The sequence below is a fragment of the Chiloscyllium punctatum genome, chromosome 4, assembly GCF_047496795.1.
Source record: "Chiloscyllium punctatum isolate Juve2018m chromosome 4, sChiPun1.3, whole genome shotgun sequence".
In the NCBI taxonomy this organism is placed as follows: Eukaryota; Metazoa; Chordata; class Chondrichthyes; order Orectolobiformes; family Hemiscylliidae; genus Chiloscyllium; species Chiloscyllium punctatum.
In genome coordinates this window covers 56520862-56533174 of record NC_092742.1, presented here as the reverse complement: position 1 = coordinate 56533174, position 12313 = coordinate 56520862, and the positions used below count along the sequence as shown (strand labels likewise).

The 12313-nt window shown below is 40.6% G+C and overlaps 1 protein-coding gene across 2 annotated transcripts in view; it reads left to right on the top strand.

The window, feature by feature from the left end:
• The window catches only part of exoc5 (exocyst complex component 5), an 86541-nt gene that overhangs the window by 50185 nt on the left and 24043 nt on the right, over positions 1-12313 (top strand). For both annotated transcript variants that reach the window (XM_072568796.1, XM_072568797.1), the window contains exons 10-11: positions 3142-3224; positions 11227-11436. In XM_072568796.1, coding sequence (XP_072424897.1) covers positions 3142-3224; positions 11227-11436 — 293 coding nt within the window. The remainder of the gene's footprint in view (positions 1-3141; positions 3225-11226; positions 11437-12313) is intronic.

Below are 12313 nucleotides of genomic sequence, written 5' to 3'. Positions count from 1 at the left end.
CTTAATTTTTAGAGTTTTTCCTCATGCCAGATGAAGGGCTTTTGACTTAAATGTCGATTTTCCTGCTGCTCAGATGCTGTCTGACCTGCTGTGCTTTTCCAGCACCACTCTGGTCTTGACTCTAATCTCCAGCATCTGCAGTACCCACCTCCGCTCTGTATGCATGTTTTGTCAACCACCTTGAATCTGTCTCTTTTATTTTTCGATTCCTCTGGCAGTGAAAACTGCTTTTCTCTACTGTAACCAGAGCCCCTTCAGTTTCGCGCATTTCTTAGTCTTCTGTTCTCTAAAGGAAACCACCTTCAATCTATCTTCAAACTGCGCATCCTTCATAAAATGCGGAGCCCCAAACTGGATGCAGCATATTAGTCGATGTTGAACCAGTATTTTAAGCAAGTTTATCATAACATCCTTGTTGCACTTTTATTTGTAAAGCCTGAAATCCTGCACGTTTTTTTTCACTGCTTCCTCTCATGTTCTGTCATCTTCAAAGATTTTGCATATTAAGCCAACTTCTCTTCACCCTTTTAGCATTGAAACCTTTCTCTTGTGTTGCTCCTCCTTTTTCCTATCAAATTAGTCACAATGCACTTCATTGTGTTAAATCCCATTTACAATTTTGACTGTCATTTCAACTCTTGAAGTTTAGGTCTATCACCTGAACAGTTCATCTTAACTTTAATGATCTGCAAATGTGTGCTTTCTACACTAAAATTTAGTTTATTACTGTACATGAAGAGGAGCAGTATCCTAAAATCAGCCCTTGGGGATTCCTTTCTATACTTTCCTGCAGTCTGAATAAAAAGTTGACTGTTTATCTTTCCAGTTGCTTAGCCAGTTTTATTTCCGTACTGCTATTGTACTACTTACTCTCGGAACTTTAACATTACTGATGGATCTGTTTTGTGATGCTTTCTGAAATACTTTTGAAAGTCCATGCATACTACATCAATTTCATTAGCTTGTCAACCATGCCATTTGTTTGTTTATTTTTTGTCAGATATGAGCCCTCTATTGCCTTGAGTGCTGTTATACCAGGAAAAATAATTTAAGGCACCAACCCAATGACAACAATAAATCATTACTTAACTTAGGTTTTGTAAGATGATCTTTTGACTGCATGTCTGTACCATATCAAGAATATACAATTCCTCTTTAATAACATCTCTCAGTTCTTTCCTTGCTTGAGTACATTGCTACAAAAACCCTCATGCGTGGCTTTGCTATCTCTAGGCTTGAGTCTTCCAATGTTGCTCTGGCTGACCTCCATCCTCCCACCCTACGTAAGTTTTGAGGTCATGCTAATCTGTTCAGCCCATTTGTAACTCACAGCAAATCCCATTCACTGATCAAACTCACTAACCTATACTGGCTTCCTTTCTAGCAGTGTGTCTGTTTTAAATCTCATTGCTGATCTCAAATCCCTTTAAGGCTTCACTCTTCCATGTAAGTTTTTGCATACAACTACAGTCAGTTCTGCTTTAACACGTTTCTTCAACGCAATTTGGCTTTAACACAATTGTAAACTTTAGACTGTTATTTGTAGAATGTGAACTTTTATTATCTGTATAGGTTCCTGAAGAAGGGCTTATGCCCGAAATGTCGATTCTCCTGCTCCTCGGATGCTGCCTGGCCTGCTGTTTTTCCAGCACCACATTTTTCAACTCTGGTCTCCAGCATCTGCAGTCCTCACTTTCTCCTAGATTATAATGTGATTCAGGCCTGATTAGTTTAAATGGGGTGGCTATTGTGAATTTTCTTAACGCGCGATCACATGAGAATGGAACTATCACGTTATCAGAACTGACTGTATTGAAAGTTTCTGTTCCCCAGTCCGGTCCTATAAATCCTTGGTTTTATCATTGCACCACTGGAGGTGGTCATATCTTAAGTTGTCTAGGCCCGAAGCTTCTGAATTCACTGTTTAATCCTTCTTGCATCTCATATTTTCCACTTTTGTCTTCTTTTAAAATGCTGTTAGAAGCAATCCCTACGATGAAACTCTTGGTCAACAGTCCTTATGGGCCATGGTATCGTATTTTGTTTAAAAGTGCACTTCTGAAGTGGCTTGGTATGTTTTATTGTGTGAAAACAGCAATTTATATGAACGTTGGTTATTGTTTTGCTTAATTTGAAAAGAATATTCATTTAATTTTTTTGATAGGAACTCTGAAAGAACTTTAGTCTTAATTTTGTCACTCCAAATTACTTTAACTTCTCTGTCATATTAAATTAAATGCCATAATAACAACCTTTTTACAAATCTTTAATGTAGCAACATATCCCAATGGTTTACAGGAGTGATTTTCAGTATTAGAAAAGTTGACAATGAAGTATGGACAAGTGACCAACAGTTCGGCTAAGAATAGGTTTTAAGGAGTGTCTATAAACAGTGGACTGACTTAGGATGTAAGCTACAAAAGTTTGGATGACCTCCAGTTTGCAAGGATATAATATGGAGGCTGGGCAGGAGTGTGTTGGAATAGTGAAGACTGAAGGTAACAGAAGTTTGGGTGAGGGTTTCGGCTAAGGCAGTAGTGAAAATCAGCTAGCAATTGGTGATCTTGCTGAGTGAGAAGATATGGGGTCAGAACCTGAGTGCAAGGTCAAGTAAAATGCCAAGGTTGTGAATTGTCAGAGACCATGGAATGGTGTTTGTGTTGAGGACCAAACACTGGCTCCTACTTCATCACAATGTCTTATACTTGCTGTGCTTAATGCATGCCATTTAACTATGTTTTCTCACAAATCCTGTTTTTTTTTAAAAAAAAAGGATGTGCTACAGTTTAAAAACAGTAAATATCAAACAACTTATAAATTCAGTCTTGGAATCTTGATCTTTGAGCCAATTCTCTTGTGACTCATAGCCAGCCCTTGCTTGTTCTGACTTCCTGATTTATCATGATTATCATTAAGGGGTTTAACTTGTTTTAATTTGTTTTTAAAATGTAAATTCACCATAATGAACATTTTGCTAGTGTTTGTGATTGCATTTTAATATTTCTACTGCAGAGGTTATTATTCGCTGGGCACTTTCACCAGCGATGCGATTGCTGCAGTCAGATTATTGTCACTAACTGTTAGCAGATTCAATATTCAACTTGAGTGCTAGAAACTATTGTCCATTCTATGCCTGTTTAGAGTTTTATCCGAGATCGCTTAGAAGAATGTAAAAAATCTGATGCAGAAGAATACCTAAAGAATCTGTACGATCTGTATACAAGGTAAGATGTTACCAATAATGCCATCTTTTAACTGTAAGAAACTCCTGCTTCTGTTTCAGGCCCTGTAACCAGCATTGATAGATCATTTTAAAAAAAGTTTGAAGTCTCAGTCATTGACTTCAAGAAATTAAAATATGAATTCCAATGTGTATAATGGGGAGCGATATGAGGGTTAGGGAGGCGCTGAGTTATTAATCACTGTGTATTAATCTACATTTAGTTTTTATAGAGTAACAACTTACAAAATATTTAATCTCATTTTGATTTGAATTACAATTTGCCAGTGACAAGATTGATATACTGTATCTGTTGAGGTGAACAGAATTTTCCTTTGTTTTTCTCGTCTTGTAATTTGTGAGCAGTTGTTTCAACTACAGTGAGAATGTTCACTTTCTAAACACTCATTTGACCTGTATAATGAATATTTCTCAATGTGCAATACTTGTGTCATATTATTATTTTCAAGGTGATTATGTGGGAAGTAAGCTCAAAATTTGTCAATGGCAGTTTCTCTATTACACATTTAATCAAACCAATACATAAACTTTCAATGTGCAAGGAAATAAATAACTTATTTTTTGTCTGTTGTAGAAAGTTCTCTTAAAACTATTTCCCTTTTGCCCTTTTTTTTTTAAGAAAATAACCGGTAACCATTTTTCTGCATACAATGATTTGATTAAGACATTTTTGTTCCTGGAACAACCTAAGTTCTTAAGCATTCAGAGTGAAAAATCCCAGAATTTTAAAAGCAAATGTCTTTTGCAGTCAGTGATTTCCATCAATGGATGGAGTTACACTGTAGCTAGGAGTCAAGGTCTGACTATATAAAAAGAGCACAACATGATGAAGACTGGTTTAAGAAAACTATTTGAAAGGTGAAAGGAAATATACTGATAATTGATTTTCAGCAACATAAATACCTCCTCTTACGTGTGGTTGAAATAAGGCTCTACCATTGAAAACGTTAAAACAGTGTAGCCAGGGAACTGAGAGGATGGCATGGTGGCTTAGAGGAGAATTTATTGTAAAGCTTAAAAGAATAGGCAAGAGGGATAAAGTGGTAAATATGAACTACATCCTGCGCTCTCCTCAGCCGAGCGAGTTGTGTTTGAGACCTCAATTCCCTTGTAATGGCCAGTACGTTGCACATTGGTTCTTTCCTGGCATGGGTGACTTAACGTTTGTATTGTATTTCTTATACACCAACTCTGAAATTCGATCCCTCTTAGGTGGCAAGTAATTAGGTATCAAGTCCAGTTCCTCATATATAGTAAAAAAAACACTGAAGAATTGCAATACTGAAATGAAGAAACTGACCTGATTAAAGTAAACATTAAGCAAATTTTGAGTTTGAATGATGCATTTGCATTGAGAATTGACACTGTCCTATTCCTAGCATCACTTATAAATTTACACACAGCTTGAAATTTATTATAATCCTAAGCTGCTAATGTGGATTCTGAAATCAGATTTTGCAGATAATGGAACTGAAAAATAAAAACAAGCCTTGAATTTGGTACAACTTGATAATAGTGTTGACTTGACACGTCAAAAGCTGAATAGTATATATTCCAGCGTTTTAAGAGTCAGGAGGAAATTTGGGAAGCTCTAATCTGTTACAATTGACAATTAAAAAATACTGTCATTGAGCAAGCTGTTAGTTTCTAATTTCAAAAGTGACAAAAATGTCTCAGGCATCAATGAAATAGACAGTGTTGCTGTGGTCTTTTGTAATATAATGGAATTGCTTACCAGGCATACATTTAATGCTTAACTGTGTAATGCACTCGACATAACTCAACGTGAAATATTGCTCGACCAGTCACTTGGACCATTTAATGAGCAAGTGACATCTCAAGTAAATTGTATAAAATGCTGCAGCATGGTGTACTGAAATGATGAAAAGACACTTTATAAATATTAAGAGATTTCTTATATTCTGCGAATGCATGGGAAATTTTGAGAATAGGTAAGGTATTGAATGAAGGATGGAAAATAATACATAAACATTCGGGGACAAATGTCAGTTTGGATGGAAATGGTTGGGTAGAAGTGAGGATTTCATAGTCCTATTTCCTATCTACATAATTTGTCTTGACCTCAAACTAGAAATACATTTGTAAAATTTTCAGATTGTATCAAACTGGAAGAGCAAAGCATAAACAGAAAGCGACTATTATATACAGGTGGGCAGAATAATGCCAAAATAAAGTTTCTGGCGGCACGGTGGCACAGTGGTTAACACTGCTGCCTCACAGTGCCAGGGACCCGGATTCAATTCCCGCCTCAGGCGACTGTGTAGAGTTTGCACATTCTTCCTGAGTCTGCATGGGTTTCCTCCGGGTGCTTCGGTTTCCTCCCACAGTCCAAAAATATGCAGGTTAGGTGAATTGGTCATGCTAAATTGCCCGTAGTGTTAGGTGTAGGGGAATAGGTCTGGGTGGGTTGCTTTTCAGCGGGTTGGTGTGGACTTGTTGGGCCGAGGGGCCTGTTTCCACACTAAGTAATCTAATCTAATGTTAGTATGGATAAGTGTACTGTACTGTAATTTGCAAAGAAAAATGGGCAACATTTGTACTCTGCATACATTGAATTTTACTGAAATTAGCAAAACATGGAGTGGAAAGAGACTGGTAAACTTGACACTCAATATATCTCTACAATGCAGAGCATCAATAAACACAGCAATTGGAATGTCTCAGAAATAATTTTAATTCCAGGTGCAGCAATATCCTGCTCAAGTTGAATTATTTCTAGATGTCACCACTTTCAGTACTGCGGTCAGTTTTGGTTATTGAGGTAGAAGAGACTTTTGGCTATCGGAAACTATACCGAGGTCCATGAGTCTGATTCCTAAAGTTCAAAATTGAGGCAAGAATGGAAGTATTTAAGCTTTTCAGTTTTGTAAAGAGTCACCTGAAAGTTGATATAAAGAAATATAGGAAGAAAACTATTATATATGCTTCTACATATTATTTTATAAAAGTAGGCATTTACTGTTCATCCCCATTTAGTCATAGTCATAGAGATGTACAGCATGGAAACAGACCTGTCTGTCCAACCCATCCATGCCGACCAAATATCCCAACCCAATCTAATCCCACTTGCCAGCACCCGGTCCATTTCCCTCCAAACCCTTCCTATTCATATACCCATTCAAATGCCTTTTAAATATTGCAATTGTACCAGCCTCCACCACTTCCTCTGGCAGCTCATTCCATACACATACCACCCTCTGCATGAAAAGTTGCCCCTTTGGTCTCTTTTATATCTTTCCCCTCTCACCCTAACCTATGCCCTCTAGTTCTGGATTTCACCCACGTCAGGGAAAAGACTTTGTCTATTTATCCTATCCATGCCACTCATGATTTTGTAAACTTCTATAAGGTCACCCCTCAGCCTCCGACGCTCCAGGGAAAACAGCCCTAGCCTGTTCAGCCTCTCCCTATAGCTCAAATCCTCCAACCCTGGCAACATCCTTGTAAATCTTTTCTGAACCCTTTCAAGTTTCCAGCTCCTCCAAGACCGTGTTAGGGAACTGGAGCTGGAGTTGGAGGAACTTAGGATCATTCGGGAGGCAGAGGGGGGTCATAGATCGGAGCTTTAGGGAAGTAGTAACTCCAAAGATGGCAGATAGATGGGTGACAGTGAGGGGGACTGGGAGGAAGCAGCCAGTGCAGGGACCCCCTGCGGCCATTCCCCTCAAGAGCAAGTATACCGTTTTGGATACTTGTGGGGGGGGGGGGGGGAACTTAACTGGGGTAAGCAATGGAGTTCAGGCCTCTGGCACGGAGCCTGTCCCCGTTGCTCAGAAGGGAAGGGTGGAGAAGAGCAGAGCAATAGTTATTGGGGACTCGATAGTTCGGGGCACAGATAGGCGGTTTTGTGGGGGCGAGAGAGACTCACGTTTGGTATGTTGCCTCCCAGGTGCAAGGGTACGTGACATCTCTGATCGTGTTTTCTGGGTCCTTGAGGGGGAGCAGCCCGAAGTAATGGTCCACATTGGCACCAACGACATAGGTAGGAGGAGGGTTGAGGATGTTAGGCAGGCTTTCAGGGAGCTAGGTTGGAAGCTCAGTTAGAACAAACAGAGTTGTTGTCTCTGGTTTGTTACCCGTGCCACGTGATAGAGAGTCGAGGAATAGGGAGAGAGAACAGTTAAGTGCGTGGCTACAGGGATGGTGCAGGAGGGAGGGATTCTGGTATCTGGATAACTGGGGTTCTTTCTGGGGAAGGTGGGACCTCTATAAACAGGATGGTCTACACCTGAACCTGAGGGGCACCAGTATCCTTGGGGGGAGATTTGCTAGTGCTCTTTGGGGGGGTTTAAACTAACTCTGCAGGGGCATAGGAACCTAGACTGTAGCTTTAGGGTGCAGGACCTGGAGTGTAGGGAGGTTAGGAACACGGCATCAATCTCAAAGGAGGGTGCCTGTAAACAGGAAAGTGGCTTGAAGTGTGTATACTTCAATGCAAGAAGTATACGAAATCAGGTAGGTGAACTTGCAGTGTGGGTTGGTACCTGGGAATTCAATGTTGTGGCTATTATGGAGACATGGATAGAACAGGGACAGGATTGGCTGTTGCAGGTTCCAGGGTTTAAATGTTTTAGTAGGGTCAGAGGTGGGGGTAAAAGAGGGGGAGGGTGTGGCATTGCTTGTCAAAGATAGTATTACAGCGGTGGAAAGGACGATGGATGAAGACTCGCCATCTGAGGTAGTTTGGGCTGAGGTTAGGAATCGGAAAGGTGAGGTCACCCTGTTAGGAGTTTTCTACAGGCCTCCTAATAGTCCTAGAGACGTAGAAGAAAGGATTGCGAGGATGATTCAGGAGAAGAGTGAAAGTAATAGGCTGGTTGTTATGGGGGCCTTTAACTTTCCTGATATTGACTGGGAAAGCTATAGCTCAAGTTCATTAGATGGGTCGGTGTTTGTCCAATGTGTGCAGGAGGGTTTGCTGACGCAATATGTAGACAGGCCACAAGAGGTGAGGCCATGCTGGATTTGGTTCTAGGTAACGAACCAGGCCAGGTGTTAGAATTGGAGGTAGGTGAGCACTTTGGGGACAGTGACCACAATTCGGTGACTTTTACTCTGGTGATGGAGAGGGATAAGTGTGCACTGCAGGGCAAGAGTTATAGCTGGGGGGCAGGGAAATTATGATGCGGTGAGGCATGACTTAGGATGCGTGGCTTGGAAAAGTAGGCTTCAAAGTAAGGGTGCAATTGATATGTGGAGCTTGTTCAAGGTGCAACTATTGAGTGTCCTTGATAAGTATGTACCTGTCAGGCAGGGAAGAAAGGGTCGTGTGAGGGAGTTGTGGTTTAATAAGGAATTGGAATCCCTTGTTAAAGGGAAGAGGGCGGCCTATGTAAAGATGAGGCGTGAAGGTTCAATTGGGGCGATTGAGAGTTATAAGGTAGCCAGGAAGGATCTGAAGAGAGAGTTAAGAGCAGCAAGGAGGGGAACATGAAAAGTCCTTAGTTGGTAGGATTAGGGAAAACCCAAAGGCTTTCTATAGGTATGTCAGGAATAAAAGAATGACTAGGGTAGGAATAGGTCCAGTCAAGGATAGTAGTGGGACGTTGCGTGTGGAGGCTGAAGAGATTGGGGAGGCGCTGAATGAATACTTTTCGTCAGTATTCACTCAGGAACAGGACATTGTTGCCGATATGAATACTGAGTCACAATTAATTAGAATGGACGGCTTTAAGGTATGTAGGGAAGAGGTGTTGGAAATTCTGGAAAGGGTGAAAATAGATAAGTCCCCTGAGCCTGATGGCATTTATCCTAGGATTCTCTGGGAAGCAAGGGAGGAGATTGCAGAGCCATTGGCCTTGATTTTTATGTCCTCGTTGTGTACAGGAATAGTGCCAGAAGACTGGAGGATAGCAAATGTGGTTCCCTTGTTCAAGAAGGGGAGTAGGGATAACCCTAGTAACTATAGGCCAGTGAGCCTCACTTCTGTTGTGGGCAAAATCTTAGAGAATTGTAAGGGATAGGATTTATGAACATCTGGATAGGAATAATGTGATCAAGGATAGTCAGCATGGTTTTGTGAAGGGCAGATCGTGCCTCACAAACCTTATTGAATTCTTTGAGAAGGTGACTAAGGAGGTGGACGAGGGTAAAACGGTAGATGTGGTGTATATGGATTGTAGTGAGGCGTTTGATAAGGTTCCCCATGGTAGGCTACTGCAAAAAATATGGAGGTATGGCATTGAGGGTGAGTTGGAGGTTTGGATTAGGAATTGGCTGGCTGGAAGAAGACAGAGGATGGTAAAGGTTCATCTTGGAGTGCAGTTACTAGCGGTGTTCTGCAAGGATCTGTTTTGGGACCATTGCTGTTTGTCATTTTTATAAATGACCTGGAGGAGGGGCTAGAAGTTTGGGTGAGCAAGTTTGCGGATGATACGAAAGTCAGTGGGGTTGTTGACAGTGAGGAAGGATGTGTCAGGTTACAGCGGGATATAGATAAGCTGCAGAGCTGGGCAGAAAGGTGGCAAATGGAGTTCAATGTGGGTAAGTGTGAGGTGATTCATTTTGGTATGAGTAACAAAAAGCTGGGGTACTGGGCTAATGGTTAGATACTTGGTAGTGTGGATGAGCAGAGGGATCTTGGTGTCCATGTACACAGATCTCTGAAAGTTGCCACCCAGGTAAATAGTGCGGTAAAGAAGGCATATGGCGTACTGGCTTTTATTGGTAGAGGAATTGAGTTCTGGAGTCTTGAAGTCATGTTGCAGTTGTATAAGACTCTGGTGCGGCCGCATCTGGAGTATTGTGTGCAGGTTTGGTCGCCATACTATAGGAAGGATGTGGAGGCACTGGAACGGGTGCAGAGGAGGCTTACCAGGATGTTGCCTGGTATGGTAGCAAGATCATATGAGGAAAGGCTGAGGCATTGGGGTTGTTTTCATTGGAGAAAAGAAGGTTTAGGGGTGACTTGATAGAGGTGTACAAGATGATTAGGGGTTTAGATAGGGTTGACCATGAGAACCTTTTTCCACATATGGAGTCAGCTATTACGAGGGGGCATAGCTTTAAATTAAGGGGTGGTAGATATAGGACAGATGTTAGGGGTAGGTTCTTCACTCAGCGAGTCGTGAGTTCATGGAATGCCCTGCCAGTAGCAGTGGTGGACTCTCCCTCTTTATGGGCATTTAAACGGGCATTGGATAGGCATATAGAGGATAGTGGGCTAGTGTAGGTTAGGTGGGCTTGGATCGGCGCAACATCGAGGGCCAAAGGGCCTGTACTGCGCTGTATTTTTCTTTGTTCTATGTTCTATGTAACATCTTTCTGATAGGAAGGAGACCAGAATTGCGCACAATATTCCAACAGTGGCCTAACCAATGTCCTGTACAGCCGCAACATGATCTCCCAACTCCTCTTGTACTCCATACTCTGACCAGTAAAGGAAAACATATCAAACGCTGCCTTCACTATCCTATCTACCTGCGACTCCACTGAAAAGGAACTGTGAACCTGCACTCCTAGGTCTCTTTGTTCCATGACAGATTACACTTCCATGACAGCTATACATCCAGCTGTTGTTTCCTAGCATATAAATCAGTAAACTGTTTTTGAATTTGCACATTTTAACAGGATTTCTTCTTCAATTTTTCTTGATGCGTATTACATATGATTGGAGAAGAAAAACCAAGCACCAGATTCTTGCAAGGCATATTTTTTTTATAGGTTATTTATTGCACCACATCAAGACAGTACACTAATATGCTGTGCCTCAAATGGTGAGGTACAGGTTTACATTAAAACAAGCATGGCAGTATTCACAGATCGTGGACTTAAACTTCAACTGTTGTCTCTGACTAATGTGGCAAGCTCAGGTCGTTTTTTTTCATAAATGTAAAGGAAGCATGAAAGTCAACTCAACGTGACATTTTTAAAAAATGCGACTAAGGATTTTAGTTGTACATTATTAGCAGGGGGTTGGGAGCTGGTAATAAATAATTATTTCTTGTGATGTCTCTGCTTTACAGGACTACAAGTTTAGCAAGCAAGTTAGCAGAGTTTGACCTTGGTACTGATAAACAGACATTTCTGGCAAAGATGATCAAAGGCATTTTCCTTTCATACCTGGAAAATTATATCGAAATTGAGACAGGATACTTGAAAGCTAGGAGTAGCATGGTGTTACAACGCTACTACGATTCCAAAAATCATCAAAAACGGTCTTATGGATCTGGAGGGTAAGTGCAGTTATATAAAGTTTTGATAAAATACCATGATTAATATTTTCTGATATTTTAATTGTTTTTTATGTTCAGAAGCTCTTGATTTTTCTCAATTTTCAGATTGAATGTTGTTTGTGTATGAAGATACCAGTTGTGTTGTGTGAGACTATTAGCATTGAGAATTTAGCCCTGACTTAATCACTGACTTAAATTGACACATGCAAAATTCTTCAGTTCAAGGAATCTGAAATAAAACCTGAGGTACTTGAAATATTTAACAGGGATGGTAACCCTTAGTTAGGACTAAGAGTACTTTGCAGTCTATTTCCAGGTCATGTTTGGGGATGGAGGGGAAGCAAACAGGTTTGTGATAAGATAGTAGAAAGGGGAAGTTAAATGATAAAAGGGGCAATGGTGAAAGCCGAAGCTATACGCTAATGAGGCAATTAAGGAAACAATAGTTGCATCTCAAGCATGTGTAAATGAGAGTGCAGAGTCACCCCAATGGCTACAAAACTTAAGGGACAGAGGTTACAATTAAATATTGCATTTCAAAAACGAGAGAAAGCAGGAAATACTTATTAAAGTCTTGACATGACTAATTTGATTCTCCCTGCAATGTTTTGTTCAAAGTGGCCAGTTCAGTGTGAGCTACTAATAAATTTTAGGCAACCATTCTTGTGGATTGTTTTAAATGGGATAATTTGTAAATTCTTGACTTTAGCAGGTTTCATATCTAACCTTCCTTTCCGCTCCAAAAAACTCCTATTAAACTCAACATTTATATCCTAAATGACTTGACAAACATAAACTTTCCTTCCTCAATCTTTTTGAACTGTCTGCAACCTTTGACATGGTTAACCAATTCCAGCATCACTGTTATGTAGCTGAG